Source organism: Callorhinus ursinus, unplaced genomic scaffold (assembly GCF_003265705.2).
Source record: "Callorhinus ursinus isolate GAN/ISIS: 27379988/994484 unplaced genomic scaffold, GSC_fseal_2.0 scaffold7, whole genome shotgun sequence".
In the NCBI taxonomy this organism is placed as follows: Eukaryota; Metazoa; Chordata; class Mammalia; order Carnivora; family Otariidae; genus Callorhinus; species Callorhinus ursinus.
Window position 1 is genome coordinate 69,467,026 of NW_027397069.1, and position 18,702 is coordinate 69,485,727.

Genomic DNA, 18,702 nt, shown 5'->3' on the forward strand with positions numbered 1-18,702 from the left:
AGCCCCTGGTCAGTGAGCCCCTGGTCAGTAAGCCCCTGGTCAGTAAGCTCCTGGTCAGTAAGCCCCTGGTCAGCGAGCCCCTGGTCAGCGAGCCCCTGGTCAGCGAGCCCCTGGTCAGCGAGCCCCTGGTCAGTGAGCCCCTGGTCAGCGAGCCCCTGGTCAGTGAGCCCCTGGTCAGCGAGCCCCTGGTCAGCAAGCCCCCGTGTCCTCTTCCTGGTCCGTCTTCACAGCTTTCCTGCCCTCCCCCCCCGTCCTCTGAACCCGCTGTTATGACTTTTATCGTTATGATGAATTTTGCCTCTGTTTGACTGTAAATGGACTCGTCCAGTATGACTTCTTTTGTATCTAGCAGTTCATTCTTGCTGCCTATTGTGGTTCTTTTTTTTATGGCTGTGTAATTTCCCATTGTAAGAATATAACAAGTTAGAAATTTGCCTTTTCGTCCCTTACCGACTCTTGTCAGTAAAACTGCCTTGATCACCCTTGTCTAATGCTGGACATATGCACTCATTTTTCTTGGGTGTATGTTAGGTGGGACCATATGAAATTGCCATTTTCACAGGTCACAAAGGGTTGGGAATTGGTGGTTTCGTGTAGTTCGGGTAATTCTGTTCCCTAGGCATAGAATTGCTGGATCAAAGGGTAGTTGTATGTTCAGCCTTAGAAGATAATGCTAAACATTTCCCTAAGGTCTCTGTCCCATCCTGCCTTCCTGCCAGCCATGCATGAGAGCCCTGTTTGCTTCACGTTCTCACCAGTACTTGGCATGATCAGTCTTTTTCATTTAAGCCATTCTCGTTGTGCAGAGCTGTTTTATAAACAAGAAAATGAAAGGCATGATTCTAAGAAATGTGGAAGACTTTACTGGACTGAAGAGCTCATTTCTGTACTAATATTTCCATTTTGCCTCACAGAAAATAGATGCACAAGCTATTGAAGAATTCTACGGGTTGACATCAGATATCTCAAAGAACTCTGAGTCTGGTTACATCCTTTTCTATCAGTCTCGGGACTGAGAAGGGACCGTGATGAAGAGACACTTTCTGCCTCATTTCTTCTCTGGTTATTTTGGAAAGGATCAAGCACTGATTTTTCAAGACAAGAGAAATGCAGGAAGCTCAGGGGGCAGTAGCACACTTTGCACACAATAAAGCAAAGACTGTGGATTAACACGCTCTTCCTATCATGGTAGTTGATTTATTTGCTCAGGTATCATGCTGTCTGTGCAGTTCCACACCACAAGGAAGTGAAATCAGAGATAGCAGCTCCTCTTGTAAAACAGCCTTCCAGTAATTGACATGCATTTCTCTTTATTAATTGCACCAGTAATGATTTGAACTCCTTGGGGGTGCAGTAGAAAGACTAGGAATCCGTGCTAGGTTGTATTGATCATTTAAGGAGATCATACTGAACACACTGCGTAAATTTGCCCGTGTTGAAGATACGTAGAAGGAATATTCGGTGGTCTTTTCAAGCGTAAACCAGGACTACATTTGGGCCCAACACTTGCAGTTGCCTTCCTGACGTAAGAACTAACAGATCACTAGAATCCAGTGTCAGGAAGACAAATATGTTTTGCTTCTCTGAAGAAGCTTATAATAATATACAGTATATGTATATGTAGGGAACAATTGGTCAAAAGTGGCTTTTTGTTTCCCCAAGGGGAAAGACTGGCTTTGTAATTATAATTTTTTTTTCTTATTTATTTTACTTAAAACTGGTAGAGTCTAAGTATTGTGTGAAGTGCCCATGATTCTGTCAGTAAATTTGAGCATATTTTTATTAGTTTTCGTCAGTTTAACTAGTCCTTTTGTTTGTTTCTATTTTTAAGGTGAATTTTAAGCTCTATTTTAAATCGTTAGGATACCTTAAGAAAAATTTGCAACGAGAGGAGGTAAATATTCTTTTTCAGGAGGAACTGATATCTCTGGCTAAATATTTGTCCTTTTGTTATAGTTTATAAATCAGTTATTCAGCTTTAATTTCAGTACCATAAAAAACTATCAAAAATTCCCTGTCACGGTTGGAACGATAAAGAAGTTGTGGCTCCGTGGTGGTGCACCAGTCTTGAGAAGTCTTAAGCACTCTAACGTTTCAGGTTGAGGCCGTGTTTGGAAAATTGGTGTCATAGCAGTTATGTTCTTTTCAAATGTCATTCTTTACCCTGGAAAGAAGTACTCTGTCAGAACCCCAGCAGCCCACGGGGCTCGCTGCGAACCCGGCGAGGATGAAGCGTTTGTGACACAGGCCAGGAGCACACCGAGCAAGTCCTGTTCTCCAGCCGCCCTCCTCCTTCATCTTTACCAGTCTTACTGGAAGAGTGTTCAGAAATTACACTTTGCATTTGTTAAGACTTCCTTCTGTCGGGAGTTTTAAGAATTAATATATGTAATGTAAAACGTATGTGAACCCTTGCGGTCGACACTTTTCCATGCATCAGTAAGTTGTCTGACGGTGGCCAAATGTAACGTGCAGGAAGTGATTGAATATATATTCAAAATAATAGCGATCAGGCCTTGGATGTTCTTTAAGTCCTTTTAGGCAGTAGTTTTTTTTTAATTGCTGTAATTTTTCTAAACTTCTTTTACTAATACTGTTGAATATGAAAAAAAAAATTTTGTCTGCTGCTATTTATTAACATTTATTATCTGTATCTTTTAGCTCAGGAAATGACTTCACCTATTCGTTCCATGAACTGATCTTTAACAGGGTCACTTGGCTAATCGGGCTGTTCAAGCAGATGTGCTGGGAGAAAATGATGATGTATTTTGACAACTTGCTTTTTAAGATTATAGTCGCTAAAGCCTTATGCTGGCTGGAGTGGGTTTCTACAAGTTCCGTAGCCTGCCCGATGACAACATTGCACAGAGAGTCACGACTGAGAATGTGGGGAAGGTCACAGACGTGGAAGTGGATACATTTTTTTATTTTGAGGGCTTAAACCAAATTGTCTCAGAATTCGAGGCTGTGTTTCTGCCGCGTTCAGTGCAGAGAGACGCAAGGTGAGGCTGAGTCAGTCTTCACTTGAGTCAGGCCACAGCATGGATGAGAGAGATGAAGTCATTTGCATAGAGGTACAGCATTGGAATACTACGCTGTGTTTGTTTCTACATTTTGCATTTAAAAAGATACAGTAAAAGCAAGGTTAAATTTCATATTAAAGCAAGTTCTAGCATTTTTATTGAGTTCCTTGGTAGTCACACACTGTTCACATCTACACCGTGTTTAATAGTATGATTTGTCAGGGGAGGGACTGTGGGGTGATGGTTCTCAATTTCCTTTTTACTCTTAGTACAGCTGCATCTACATAAAATGTTTTGAAGCTTATCAGAAACTCATTATACTTTAAAACCATAGGGTTAGGGGTGGGGGAAAAAATGCAGGTATTTAGTAGGAGAAGTGACCCATATAGAAAGCATTGTCAGGTTGTATGTTGGTTGACTGCGATTGAAATGAGGGGCGGGGGTAGGTTGTAAATGGTGGCTGGTTGCTCTCTAACCGTGTACATGTTTGTGGGGATGGCTGTCCCATATTTTTTGTATATTGGAATAAAAATTTCTATAAATTATCATAACTGAAAGTAAATATTCTAAATTAAGTCTCACTGCCAAGTCATATGGCTTCTGTCTTGGAAACTTTACCTTTAGAAGATTGCTTCAGACGGGGGCCGTGAGAGTTCAGGAAAAGGGAAAAAAAGAAAATGTGTAATATATGGGTCTTGTTGCCTTTAACCATCAGTATTGGGTTTTTTTCTTTTCCGTGATGGCAGTAGAAAGACCTCACTTTCATAACATACTACTCTTGATACTTTCTTTAAGGATACTTTTCATTAAAGATTCTCTCATGAGGTATTTAACTGGGAGCCGGGAGGCTAAGGCGCTCAGGTCCTGGCTCTTCAGTGAATTTAACCGTGTGACCTTGGGCAAGTCACTTAACCTCTCTGTGCTTCAGTCTCCCTATCTTGTAAAATGGGAGTAATACCTACCTCACAGGGTTGTTGTGGGGATTAATTAGATATAATGTCTGTAAAGCATCTAAGGTTCTTGAAGAAGGCGCTATATAAATACAAAATAATATCTATTAAAGTTGGTTTATTTGTGCTTGTGGGGTTTTAAGTGTGTTTTTTCCTTTTTGCCTAAAATGTCTTTGCAAATTAGAAGAAGGGTTGACCCATGAACAACACAGGTTTGGGCTGTGTGGGTCCACTTGTAAGTGGATCTTTTTCGATAATACAGTACTGTGAATGTAGTTTCTCTTAGGATTTTTCTTTTTTTTTTTTTTTTTTAAGATTTTATTTATTTATTTGACAGAGAGAGACACAGCGAGAGAGGGAACACAAGCAGGGGGAGTGGGAGAGGGAGAAGCAGCCTTCCCACCGAGCGGGGAGCCCGATGCAGGGCTTGATCCCAGAACCCTGGGATCATGACCTGAGCCGAAGGCAGACGCTTAACAACTGAGCCACCCAGGCGCCCCTCTCTTAGGATTTTTCTTAACATTTTCTTTTCTCTAGCTTTATCTTAGAACACAGTATATAAAGCATAGACAAACTGTGTGTTAATGGCCTATAGCTTATGTTATCTGTAAGCCTTCAGGACAGCAGTAGGCTCTTAGTGGTTAAGTTTTGGGGCATCAAACATTAGATGAGGTTTTTTTGACTGCCCAGACACGGTGCCCCTTACCCCTGGGTTGTTGCAGTTCAACTGGCTATGCTTGGGCAACTGCCGTACTGCTTTGGCTGCGAACTTAGCACTTCTGTTACCCAGAGATTGTCCCAGAACAGCATTCCGTGTGTACCCCGGCACCTGCAATCCCGTGCCTGCACGTGATCATCTCGTACCTTGCATCTGTCTTTACATAGCACTGTCTTTAAAAATGTAAATTTAGGGGCGCCTGGGTGGCTCAGTTGGTTGGGCGACTGCCTTCGGCTCGGGTCATGATCCTGGAGTCCCGGGATTGAGTCCCACATCGGACTCCCTGCTCGGCAGGGAGTCTGCTTCTCCCTCTGACCCTCTTCCCTCTCATGCTCTCTATCTCTCATTCTCTCTCTCTCTCTCAAATAAATAAATAAAATCTTTAAAAAAAATAAAAAAAAATAAAAATGTAAATTTAGGATCATAGAATCTTAGAGGGGCAAATATGTTAGAAGGCATTATTTTTAGCACTCCTTGTCCCTTACAGCGTAGTGACTTGCTCCAGCGAAATCTGTAACTTGGGGATATTCCCCCTGTGCTGGAGTACTTGAAGCCCTGCTGCCCAACTGAGTGACTCAGTAAGTAGTTGCTCATACTGCCTTCATTTGTAATCCACCTTCCTCACTCTTGGGAGACAGGCCTGGAAACACTCTTGTGTATTCATCTCTCTGAAGGAGCGTTCTTACAATCTGCGCAGTAACAGATGAACTAGACTGTCACTGGGGACCTAAGGCGGCATTCTCTCATTCAAACATCTGTATCACATACCTCGTGTTGAAATTTTAATAAATGAAATTCTCTGTACTTGAGAGAGCTTCTTGGGAACTGTTGCAAAACCAAGACTGCCCCTCCCTTTTTTCAAGTTCCCTGGTTACCCAGTACCTGTTTCTCTTCCTTTGAAGCTTTTTTTTTTTTTTTACCTTCGTTCATTTGTTTTCTATGATAACGTACTGCCTTTTTTTATTTCCAGAGCTGCTAAACATCATTTGTTGGTTGATGGCATGATAGGCCCTATACTCAGCATTTTACTTTTTCCTTTTTGATGCTGATCTTGACTTTGACCTCATGAATGTGTGATATCCTCATTTTACAAGAAGAAACTAAAACTCTTCAGAGGTTGAGTCATTTTCCCAAAATCACTCAGCTGGGATGTAGTAGATCCAGGTTTCAAGTAGGTAGAACTTCATTGCCCAGCCCTTCACCGTGGCTGTCATTATCAAAGTATTTTATTGTGGAAAATACACACGACATACAGTTTGCCATTTTAACCATTTTTAGGTATGCAGTGGAGTGACATTAAGCACATTCGCAATGTTGTACAACGCTCACCACCATTGATTTCTAGGATTTTTCATCTTCCCAAACAGAAACTCTGTACCCATTAAATAACTTCCCATTTCCTCCCCTGGCCCCTAGTAACTCCTTTTCTGCTTTGCGTCTTTGTGACTTTGACTGCTCTAGGTAACTCATATAAGTGGAATTCTACAGTATTTGTACTCTTGTGTCTGGCTTATTGCGCTTACGTAACATTTTTCAAACTTCATGTTGAGGCACGGGTCAGCATCTCCTTCCTTAACCAACTGAGCCACCCAGGCGCCCCAGCATCTCCTTCCTTGTTAGGACTCGGTGATACTCCATTGCATGGATATGCCACATTTTTATCCATTCATCTCTTGATGGACATTTGGGTGGTTTCCACTTTGGAGTCTTTGTGAGGAACGCCGCTATGGGCACGGATGTACAAATATCTGAGTCGTTGACTTCAGTTCTTTTAGGTACATACAAGAGATTGCTGGATCATGTGGTAATTCTGTTTTAACTTTTTTAAGATTTTATTTATTTGAGAGGGAGGGAGGGAGGGCAAGAGAGAGAGAGAAATTGAGAGAACAAGTGGGAGGAGGGGCAGAGGGAGAAGCAGACTCCCTGAGGAGCAGGGAGCCTGACGCGGGACTCGATCCCAGGACCCTGAGATCATGACCTGAGCCGAAGGTAGACACTTAACTGACTGAGCCGCCCAGGTGCCCCTGTTTTAGTATTTTAAGGGCCTGTTTTCCATGCTGTTCTACACTCCTTTACATTCCCCACCAGTGATGCACCAGCACTGCAGTTTCTGTATGTCCCTGCCAGCGATTGTTACCTTTTCTGGAGTGTTCTCGGTAGTGGCCATCCCAGCTGGTGTGAGGTGATCTCACTGTGGTTTCGATTTGCATTTCCCTGACGAATAGTGATGCTGAGCATCTTTTCTTGGGCTCCCTGGCCATTTGTATAACTTCTTTGGAGAAATGTCTATTCAAGCTCCTTGTCTATTTTAAAAATTGGGTTGTGTATTTTTAAACATTGGATTATTTGTAGGGGTTCTTTATAAGTGCTGAATATTAATCCCTTTTCAGAGAGATTTTCTCCCGTTTCTTTTCACTCTTAACGGATTTTATCCTTTGATGCACACAGAAGTTTTTAATTTTTAGGTAGTCCAGTTGATCAATTTTTTTCTTCTGTTGCCTTTGGTGTCATATCTAAGAAATCACTACCAAACCCACTGTCATGAAACTTCCCCTCTGTGTTTTCTAGTAAAAGTTTTGGAGTTTTAGCTCTTACATTTAGGTCTTTGATCTATTCTGAGTTCGTTTTTCAATATGGTGTTAGGTGAGGGTCCCACTTCATTGTCTTGCATGTGGATATCCAGTTTTCCAAGCCCTACTTGTTGAAAAGACTGTTCTTTCCCCATGGAATGATCTTGGCATTTTTATCAAAAATCCATTGGCCATATATTTGAGGGTTTATTTCTGGGCTCTGTTTTGTTCCACTGGTCAGTATGTCTGTTCTTGTGCCACCCCGACACTGTTTTTATTACCGTAGTAAGTTTTGAAATCAGGAAGTATGAGGCCTCTAACTTTGTTGTTCGTTTTCAAGATTGTTTTGGCTGTTCAGGGTCCCCTGAAATTTCATACGAATTTTGGGATTTTTAAAAAAATTTATGCAAAAGTTGCTGGTGAGATTTTGAGAGGGATTGCATTGACAGTGTCTTCCATGAACACAAGATGCCTTCTGTTTATTTGTGTTGCCTTTCCTTTCTTTCAGCAATATTTTATTTATAGTTTTCAATGTAATAATCTTGCACCTCCTTGGTTAAGTTTATTCCTAATTATTTTATTGTTTTGGTGGCATTATAAATGGATTGTTCTCTCAATTTTCTTTGTCGGATTGTTCATTGTTAGTGTATAGAAATGCAACTGATTTTTGTATATTGATTTTATATCTTGCAATGGTGCTGAATTTGTTTATTTTGACAGTTTTGGGGGAAATCTTTAGGGTTTTCTACATCTAAGATCACGTCATTTGCAAATAGATCATCTTACTTCATCTTTTTCAAATTTGTATGCCTTTTATTTCTTACTGTTGCCTTATTGCTCTGGCTAGAACTTTCAATACTGCATTGAATAAAAGTGGTGAAATCAGGCATCCTTGCCTTGTTCTGATCTTAGAGATAAAGCTTTCAACCTTGCACCACTGAGTGTGATGTTAGCAGTGCGTTTCTCCTGTATGGCCTTCATGTTGAGGAAGTTTCTCTCTTATCTCTAGTTTTAGAGTGTTTGTATCAAGAAAGGGTATTGAGTTTTGTGAAATGGCTTTTTCTGTATCATTGAGATGATCCTGTGGGTTTTTTTGTTTTGTTTTGTTTTGTTTTGTTTTTGCTTTGTATTATAGTGATTTTCATATGTTGAACAATCCTTGCATTTTGGGAGTAAATCCCATCTGGTCTTGGTATACAATCCCTGTAATATGCTGCTGAATTCGCTTTGTCAGTACTTTGTACATGATTTTTACGTGAATGTTTTAAGGGATACTGGTCTGTAGTTTTTTAAATTATCTTTGGCTTGGCTATCAGGGTAATGCTGGCCTCACCGAATGAGTTAGGAAGTATTCCCTCCTTTTCAACGTTTTGGAAGAGTTGGAGAATATCAAAGATTTTTCCAAATAACCAAGACTTAAATGCTCGCTATACGTCATTATGTAGGTCATTGAGAAAGGTGAAGGTGTAGTCTTTGCCCTTGAGGAATCTACCACCTAGGAAGGAGTCAAAGGAAACAGCTTGCTAGGGAAGTCAGCTGGATGCTTCAGCATATACACAACTGTACAGAACAGGTGGAGAAAAATTGAGTAGAAAGGTATTGACATCCACACAGATGCAGTCAGAGTGCTAGGCCCACAGAGAGATCGGGAAATCAAAACAGTCAGAGGGATTGGAGCTACAAAGTGTAATAGGAAATTAAGAATATTAACTCATAATACTCTTCAGTAATAGAATTTCTAAGCCTGACTCAAATACTTATTTTCCCTCCTTGTTCCCTAAGGAGAGGCTCTAACTTACTCACAGGAATCCACCCAGGCAGCTACTATGGGACTGATTTCCTGAGGAAATCAGCTTACGCTATTCTGCATCATGTTGCTTACTATATTTCACCTTAAAAATTGGTTCCTTTTTTGAATTTCCTCACCTGTTGTCAATGATTTGCCCCATAATTAAACCCTGACAGTAAGACTTCATTAAAACTTCCTACCACCTAATTGTTTTCAAATAAGCAAAATTCTGTTTTAAGATCAAGGAAAATGGTTGCACTCTACTGATTTAATGAGTCATTCCCAGATCTGGGGGATGAGCAGAATCACTGGGGAGTTGTACAGATATTCAGATGCCTGAGACCCATCCCCAGTGGTTCTGATTCTCTGGGGAGGAGGAATCTAGTTCTGGAAAGTTCACAGGTGATTCTAATCATCCAGGTTCAGGACTCGCTGGGGTCGAACTCCTCTCAAGTTCTGTATCATTTTTCTGTAAGGTCACTGCCAATCTGGAGTTGACCTGGAGCATTATCAAAAAAACAAATTACTTACGGAATGGTCATGGGCAATTGAAGGGGAGGGGATGGGACATTTGCCTTTACAGCATTTGAAAGGTTGCCATCTGGAGGATGTTTTGCTGTTGTGGCTCAACTGGGACGGAGAGGTGGAAAGGGCAGAGGCCATATTAATGTACAAGGAAAAGCCTGGTTGTTCAGCAGTGAGCAACTGACAAGCTAAGAAATGAAGAGTCAAGCTCTTACTGCCATGGCCTGTTTGTAGGTGGGGCTCTTAGCTGGCTAGGAGGCTGTGCCAGAGAACCTCGTGCTCCCAGATGAGGCAGGGAGACGGGGGATGAGCAGCTAGCTGGGTTTTGTATTTCAGGGCTCATACTCAGTTCTGTATCCACACATATTGGACATAGGGTGCCCGTCCCCAGTCGCTAGCTTGAAAGGAGGGAGATGGGTTGAATAAAACACCAATCTTGAGATTTCAAACGTGGCGGTCGTGGAATTCATTCTGCCTTCAGTTGGAGCAGGCAGGATGCCTTGGGCGAATCTACCCTCATAAATCCAGCGCTTCCCACTATCTCTCCAAACGCTTTCTTTTGGAAGAACCTTCAGGTCCTTTGGATTTAGGGACCTCTGAATTGTGGCTGACGTTAACAGAAGACATGTTCAAAACGGACTGAGGTGTGACCTGCTTACCTTCCGTGAGGGACATCCTGCTCACCCAACAAATCTGGGAAATCGCGTGTTAGGTCATTTTTAAGTAAAACTGCAGAAGAGCCAAGTACAATCTTGATTTTACTATACTCAGCCATGTCATTACAGTCTTTCTCCATTGTCTGCAAGGCCCAGAAACAAGACAGTAAAATCATGCTGTCTGTGCAGAGTTTGGGACAAATGCAATGATTTTGTTTTTAACCGAAACTTGTTTGCTGGGAGCCTTTCCCTTCAGGTAGAAACCATTTTCCAAACGGTGTTTATTTTCGGCTGCAGAAATGAACATTTTCTTGGCTGGACTTCTATGGCTAGTTTTGTTTAACCTGCCAGAGTTTTTGCACGGATTTTAAGGAAAAAACAGGGATGATGGAATGATGAGGAAGGTAAATTTGCAAAATGGCATGTCAGTGGGTTAGATTATTAGACGTAATAATGGAAGCTCCAGAAAAAATAACTATAGGTAAGCCCCCTTACCTTTTTCCCCAGTGTTACATAGATTTATCGTTCTAAAAGTCTTACCAGTTGTTGCACTGTGTTCAACAGATGCATTTTTAAGTGTCTGTCATGAACACCGTAGGGGCAGTGTAGTGTCTGAGTTCTGTAGGTCGTCTGTGCTCTGTATTCTCTATATACAGCTAATGATCAGAACTGGTGTGAAATTACATTAATTTACTGAATGCAAAGTTAGTTACAAACTGGGATCAGGTTTATGATCCTCTGCCAAAGCAGGCAGGGGTGGGGAGATTTGTACTCCCAGAAAATACTCCTGGTTGTGGTGTGGAAGGAGCTAGAGTGGGTGTGATGGGGCCTTGGGGGGACAGCACTTGGCATTGAGTTAGCTGGCGCGGGACGAGGGGAGAGGCGTGTCAGGGAGGACTCTCAGCCCGCACAACGGGGAGGAGAGGAGCCTCTTGCCGGGAGCCCATGAAGAGGACCAGGCTTGGGCGTCAGGTCACGGTGCCCCGTGGTATGGAGGTACCACAATTTTACAAGCATTTGCCCTTACTAGACAGACATTGCCCGGCAGGGTGGGCAGGCCCGGCCGTGGAAGTGTGGTGTGGGCACCACGAGGAGTTCTCATGTTCAGGCTGTTCCCCCACGCGCCACACGTACAACGCTGTGACTTCAGAAGTTAAGATTTGGTAAAAAGCTGAAATGACTGTTGTACTTCAGAGGTAATTACCCTGTTTGGGTGAACTCACCGAATGTCTTCCCAGAGTGCCCAGTGATTCTGAGGCATTTAATAACCGAGGACAGACTGATAAAATGTGCAGCCTCATGTTGAAGAATGCTGGGGGCCTTTTGAAAGCTTTTACTGGAAATAATTGTATCATTTGCTCTGGCATTAAAGAAGCTTCCTTTCCTTTATGGACAGCTGATACATTTTAAGGACCCTGGATACGCCTGAGGATAAGAAAGAAACAAAAAATGCAGCTGATGGGCAACTTGAAAACTTTTGGAAAGAAGTTTTGCGAAGTGAATGTAATGCTGGAGAGTTGAGAGCCCGGTCTCGAGAGATGTGAAGAAACTCCCTGCAGGTGGCTGCTGGCCTCTGTGGGAGGCAGAGGGTGCAGTCGCATCGGAGGTGGGAGGGCTCCCCAGGAGAATCTCTGCAAGGGTCTCTGGCAGACGTCTCTTGCTGTCTTTCCCAGCACCAGTCCGGGCCTGAACTGTTGCTCACTCGGGGACCATGATGTTTCCTGCCTTCCTTGAGTGTCACGTCCTCGCACACGCTCAAACAGCGAGCTGACCCTTCCAGACTCAGGACCTTGAGCAAGTGACGCAGCCCCCTGAGCCCACATTCCTCATTCGTAAAATGGCAGAAGTAACAGTATCATGTAGGAATGTTGTGAAACGGACTCGAGATACACTTGGTATACTTCAGGGCAACAGTTGCTCTAATAGTGTTGTCTAGAAACTTGGGCTGAAACCCCACACTGATTTCTTTCTTTTTTCTTTTTCTTTCCCTTTTTTTTAAAATATTTTACTTATTTATTTGAGAGAGAGACCCACAGGGAGAGAGGGAACACAAGCAGGGGGAGTGGAAGAGGGAGAAGCAGGCTTGCCGCAGAGCGGGGAGCCCGATGCGGGGCTCGATCCCAAGGACCCTGGGATCATGGCCTGAGCGGAAGGCAGACGCTTAACGACGGAGCCACCCAGGCGCCCCGGCCACACTGATTTCTTAGGTACTTAATGACCTAGGGGGAGGAGGCATTATGGGAAAAGCATCGTATCCGTTGTTGCAAGGGACATAAAGCTGACAGACACGGCTTCTGTTGTCATGGAGCTTACAGTGTAGAACATAAGTTCGTTTTTAAAAAAAACAAAATGGAAGTAAAATGTTCAGGAGTTTAGCGGTCACATAGTGTGGTTAAGAGCGCAGGTTCTAGAAGCAGACCACCTCAGAGCCCAGCCCCACCCCTCCCTGTGTTCGCTTGAGCAAAGTTGTGCTGCAGTCCCCGTCTATAAAATAGAGAAATTTTGTGGGTGTCTACTTAGTGCATAGGGTGACGATGATTCAGGGAGTGAGGATTCCTTTGAAGGTGCTCAATAAACGTTAGCAATGATGTATTTATTCAGTGCATATTTATTGAATGTCTACTACTATGCGCCAGTTGCTGAGAACACAAAAGTTGAACGAGACTTTGTATATTCAGGTCAGCGAAGGAAGCAGACAAATTAATAATTGATTGCAGTGATACGGAGTGTTGAGAGCCATAATGGGAACATAAATAAGATAATGTGGGAACACAGAGGAAGAACATCTAAATCAGATTGCTGGGCAGGGAAGGCCTCCCAGAGGAAATGCTACTTGAACGGAGCTTTCAAGAAGTAAGGTTATTCGGATCCAGGAAAGGAGAGAGGGGGAAGCATTGGGTTTAAAGAAACAGGATGTGGGAGGGCACCTGGCATGGGAGGGCATTCCATATTTGGACCGTGTGGGTTTCACGTGGCTACAGCAGACTACATTTGGCAATACGGAGCAAGAAAGGTAGAGTTCTAAAGGCAAAAGCCCTGATTTATTAAGCTAATGAGTTTGGATTTTATGAAAATGGACATAGGGGACTTCTGAAGTATTTCAAGTAGATGACTAATTTCTCAGAATGACGTTTTGGGACGATCGTTTTAGTTGCAGTTGGAAGTAAATTGGAAGGAGAAGACCAATGAGAAGTTTGTAGTAATCCTATATCAAGAAGGCACGAGCTCCTGGACAAGGTGGCATCAGGAATGGACGTGGGGGGGGGGGCCCTGGGACACAAGATACTGAGGTAGAACCTAAAGGACCTGCTGGAGGAGTTAGCTGTGGAAGTTGGCGTGGGGAGGGCTTCTGCTTGGGCCTTTGGGGGTTGGTGTTCTCCAGGGTTCTCTTCTAGGTCATTTGCCCCCTTCTCTTCAGACTTCTGGACAGTGTCAGTCATCACCTGATGCCAGTGACTACCAGATCTTCACCTCTAGCCCAGGTGCCTCCTGGGCCACTCCACCAAGGTGTTACACAGACACCTCAAACTCCACTCACAGAATGGCAGCTGGGCCCCAAGAGAGCAAGGCGAAAGCACATGGCGTTGTAATGATCTCTCCTCGGAAGTCACCTAGCATCACTTCAGCCTTAGAGCATTGGTTGAGTCGGCCCCACAGCGTCACCCAGATGGAAAGGAAGCGGACACAAATTCCATCACGTGGTGGGAGGGGTGTCAGCATCACACCCCAGGAAGAGCAGGTGGGATGGGAGATACTGTGGCCACCTTTGGGAAATCCGGTCTGCCACAGTCAACCTCCCGTTTCTTCTCTGACTTTACTGAGGAGAGCTGCCATCTAGAGAGCATATTTATTGAGTAGAAGCATTTTGGTTATGCCCCTCATAGATGTTCAAGGTGCAGAGGAAAGAGCGAAGGAGCAGAAAGGAGTTTTGGGCCTGGAGATGCCAATAGGGAAAGGTGTTGGGAGCAGGTCACATCATGTAAGGGGAGTTCACAGCCACAGGGCTTAGTCTTCCCACGGATACGTGTCTGGGTCTGATGCTGCTGTGAGCACATGACATAGAGGCAGGGAGAGGGTGTGCTGTCTTGCACACAGCGAACGGCACACGCAGTCACACCCCTTCTGCAGTCTGTGTAGACAGAATGCTGACCGAGGGAGCCCCTTCACCCAATGACGGTCCACCATGAACTCCTGAGTGTGGGGCCAGCAGGCTAAGGAGGCATCGTAAAGTGAACAAAGAAGCTTTGGTTTGGAGGCAATATCTGTCATCTTTTGGCGTCAAAGTATTAAATAAAATCAGCCAACACATTAGTTGCCAAAGTTATGAATCCGTGCCTTTTCAAAGACCTAGTGCTCCAATAAGTAGAATTTCTTCAACTCAGGATATACGAGAGAAACCAAGCACAGGTGGTTAGGCATTTAGAAATAAAACAGAAGATTGAAAACAGGTTTATTAGTAAGGGTTCTATTACGGTTAAGAGAAAAACATGTCAGCTTCCTTGAAAGAGTTACTCAGACACTGGGCAGATACTTAAACCGAAGAAGGGGTCATTCATTCATTGCTTCATTCAAGAAATATGGTTAAGCAGGTAATGTGTGCTCAGCACTATTCCAAGCAATAAAGAAGTGAATGAGACTGGCTGCCTTCAAGGAATTTATGCTTCTACTGCGGGCCAACAAGACAGAGCATTAGATACCGCCATATGTGGGAAGGAAATGAACGGGGCTGTGTGCTACAGTGACTGAACTGGGGTGGCCTGCCATAGATGGGGTGACAGGCAAGGCCTCTCTGAGGAGCTGAACTTGAAGGGTGAGAAAGAGTCAGCTATGCCAAGTGCTGGGTGGAGAGCATCCCGGCCCCTGGGGTGGCCGGCAAACACACAAGCCCTGAAATGGCAACAAGTTTGCGGTGCAGGACGAGGTCATGCGGCTGATTCTTCGGGAAATCCTAAGCACGAATTGCTTTACTGCCGTGTTTAAACAGCGAGTTTTTTTTTTTTTTGCAGAGCGTGAACGTTTGAATAGTCACTAGGTGGGGATTTAAAAAATGACCTAAAAATTATTACATCTGTTTTCCGTGCACATCGTAGAATCTTTGGTGTATGGAATGAAGGAGGAAATGAAACAGCCAGCTAGTTTTCTCAATGCCGTTCACGGGGTAAAATGTCTTTGCCCCATCGAGTTGACAAAACACAGTCTCTGTCGTGTACTGAAATCCCACACGAATCTGTGGCTCCTTGGGGCCCTGTCTTCAGTTTCATCCATCTGCCCGTCTGGCCCTGATCCCAGGACCATCCTGATGGAATCCCTGTGCTCCTCGGTCTCAGCGGCACCTTCTTGAAGACTAGCATAGACAACCATATAGCAGTGCTTAGCGTTTGGGGTTTTTGATAGGTTGTCATGGAACACCATTAGCATCCCACGGAACACGTGTGTTCCCTGGATCTCAGTTTGGGAAATACTAGCTTGTACCGTCTTGCTTCGGAAAGGACTGGCAGGCCTGGGGTTGGCTCTGGAAGAAAGCAGATTCACACAACGTTTACGCGTCAGGCGTTGTACAGCATGCTTTTGGATGTATCATCTCCTTTAAGCCTCAGGAGCAGCTATTACGGCTCCTCTGTTTTACCAGGAAGGGTCCGCGAGGTTAAGGGACTGTGTTCTAATGGATGTCTAATAGATACCAAGCAGTGTGCCAAGTGCTCTGGATGGGAAGACACTTCTGCTCATATCCTACTGCAGTCAAATCGGGCTGCTTGATGTACCCCCAAACACTAAAAATAATAGCTGATGTTTGTGGAGCACTGCTATGTGTGAGAATCGGGCCTCGCCCTCCACATGCATTATCTCATCCTACCCTCCCACCACGGGATGGTTTTCTCCTGTGGGAACTCCAGCTTGTTCATAAGTGGCGTGGAAGATAGTGTAGCCAGCTTGAAGGGAGGCAGATTGCTTCTCATTTTGCAGGTGAGGAAATGAGGGTGGGGACGGTTAATGCGCTCACTGGCAGAGTCACAGTGCTCACGAAGTGGTGAGGCTGAGATCTGGAGCCAGGAGAAGTAGGTTTGGAGTCCACCCATGGTACAGTGGACCATCCCCTGAGTCCTGAGCTTTTCCGCTTTGGGGCCTCCGTTTCTCTTTCGAGGCCTATCTGGAACCCCAGCCGCTTCATGAGGCCTCACCGGTGGCTCAGCTGGACGAAATTGCTTTCTTTCGCGCCCCCTGACCGGCAGTACTTGGTAATTGGGCTAGCATGGCTACCAGACTTCAGCCTCCCCGAGGGCTGGGGCCACATCTGGCTCATCCCTGGCCACACGTGGCACAATGCCCCGCAGACAGACGGATTTGTATTGAATGTTTTGAGCTGACGCTCTCAAGGGGCCAAACCCAAGACCTTGTATAGGGAGGATAGCTGGGCAAAAGTCGGAGCCCATCATCCCAGACAGACGCCAAGTCTTCTCTTGTGATACTCCTAGTAAGTGGTGCCGAGAAGAGCATGAGGCCCAAAGGCAGACAGAACCGATCTGAAAATTGCTTCCACCACATAGACGCTATGTGCTCCCTGCAGCTCAGTTTCCTCACTCGGGAATCGTGAGGTTTATACAACGCAATAATGCAATAAATACAAAAAGTCCCGAGGACATGCCATCTCCGTCCCCAACTCCCTCATTTACTCAACAAATATTTATGGACCTCCCACGAAGCTCGAGGCACTCTGCTAACCATTATATTTATCGGTTGTTTCTATGGAATAGTATTCCAGGTTTCAGGCTGAGAGTACCCCAAGAGTGGATAATATCCCCAACACTGCGCTCCTCGTTGACCCTGACTGTGGAAGCCTCATTGTCCAGTTTACAAGGTGATGTTACCTTCATAAGCAATGTGTGATTTTATCAAAGTTCTACATGAGCTGGTGTTTGGTTAACTCCGCTCAGCTCTTTGGTTTCCTCACAATTGTGATGGAACCCGGAGCAGGTGCAGCCAACCCTGGGGTGACTCCAAACAGGGCTGTCAATCTGGGGGTGTGGAGGGTGAAGGGAGGCCTCTCCCCACAAGCTCTTCTAGGGTAATGCTATGGATTCTTTATCCCTCAGGAGTTACTTCTGCAATTAGAAGGGCTCTCCGTTTCGATATTTTATGCACCTAATTCCACGCATGAGGTGGTCAGACCCAGGCCTTGCAATAAGTCTCCAAAATCAGGGCCAGAGTGAGTTTAATGGGGAAGGTTACTGTTTTCTCAAGGATTAAAATAAGCAAAGAAGATGGGTTATTACATAATCAATAACATTGGCCCTTTGATTAAAAACACAAATGTAATTTATCTCCAAATTATCCTCTAGTTTGTTGTTCTCCAAAATTAGATTACAATAACAAATGTGTTGAGCTTCTTGAACAGACAGCTTTCTCATGTCAACAGCCTCCGGAGGAATAGTCTTCCCAGCGCAGATTTTCTATGGATGGAATTTGGGGGAAAAAAGCCCTTCGAATCCGAACATTCGAACCACAGTTCTTATTATAGTCATTAAAGGCTGAGAGACAACATGTCCTAATGGGGAAAGCCTGGACTTCGGAATCAGATAAACCAGGATGTTAATTCTGGCTTCCTTACTGACCCAGCTGTGTGAGTTTTGTTTGACTTCACCTTTCGGAGTCTGTCTCCTTAGCTAAAAAAATAAAATAAAACACTTAAAAAGGGGACTAACAGTATCTACCTTACAGGATTGTTTTTAGGTTTCACATACTGTATAGGAATGTACATGACATGGTACCTGGCACATATTAGGCCCGCGGTCTAGGGTAAGACTACAAGTGCTTAGTAGAATACAGATTAAAGACTAAATTGGTTCCAGGATCCCAGGGCTCTGTCTCCATCTTAGAAAGAGAGATATACTTAGCCAGTGGTTCTCAACTCTGGCAGCTCAGAATCTCCTGGGGAGCTTCTAAGAAAGGCCACTGCCCTGGTCTTGCCTCCAAAGATTTTTGCTTCTAATTGATTTGAGCTGAGGCTGGGTGTCAGGATGCCCTGCAGTGCCAAGGCTGAGAACCCTGCCCGCGTCCTCATCAGCTAGGGCTGGCAGACCATATGCCGGGAAGCCTCGCAGAGATGTCTATCAGGGGGCTGGCCTTCAGCCTCACAAGTTCAGAAACCCTCTTGTTAGACCTTCAAGGTGATCGGTCTCAGACACATGCTGAAAAGGAAATGGAGAGGCTTTTAATTTATAATTGAAAATATACCTGCCAAACAGACCAAGTACGTGCATTGGCCTGAACAGCGTATTCTCCCTTTAAACAAACTCCAAAGGAAGCCAAATGATGGAGAGATGACTCAGAGCAGAGGAAGTGGTCACACAGTTTAAATGGTGCCTGGCATCTGGTCTGATGGCCCAGCAAGGGCATGTGCCCTTCAGGCAGGGCTGGGGGATCTATCTTCCCACGTGGCCCCTTCTCACCCGTGAATGGGGTTTACGGGGCAC

At 44.5% G+C, this 18,702-nt stretch overlaps 1 protein-coding gene across 3 annotated transcripts in view; it reads left to right on the top strand.

The window, feature by feature from the left end:
• USP12 (ubiquitin specific peptidase 12) overlaps positions 1-4,100 on the top strand; it is a 93,849-nt gene extending 89,749 nt beyond the window's left edge. For all 3 annotated transcript variants that reach the window (XM_025875136.2, XM_073894753.1, XM_025875137.2), the window contains one exon: positions 915-4,100. In XM_025875136.2, coding sequence (XP_025730921.1) covers positions 915-1,016 — 102 coding nt within the window. In that variant the 3' untranslated portion in view covers positions 1,017-4,100. The remainder of the gene's footprint in view (positions 1-914) is intronic.
• Positions 4,101-18,702: the final 14,602 nt, after the last annotated feature.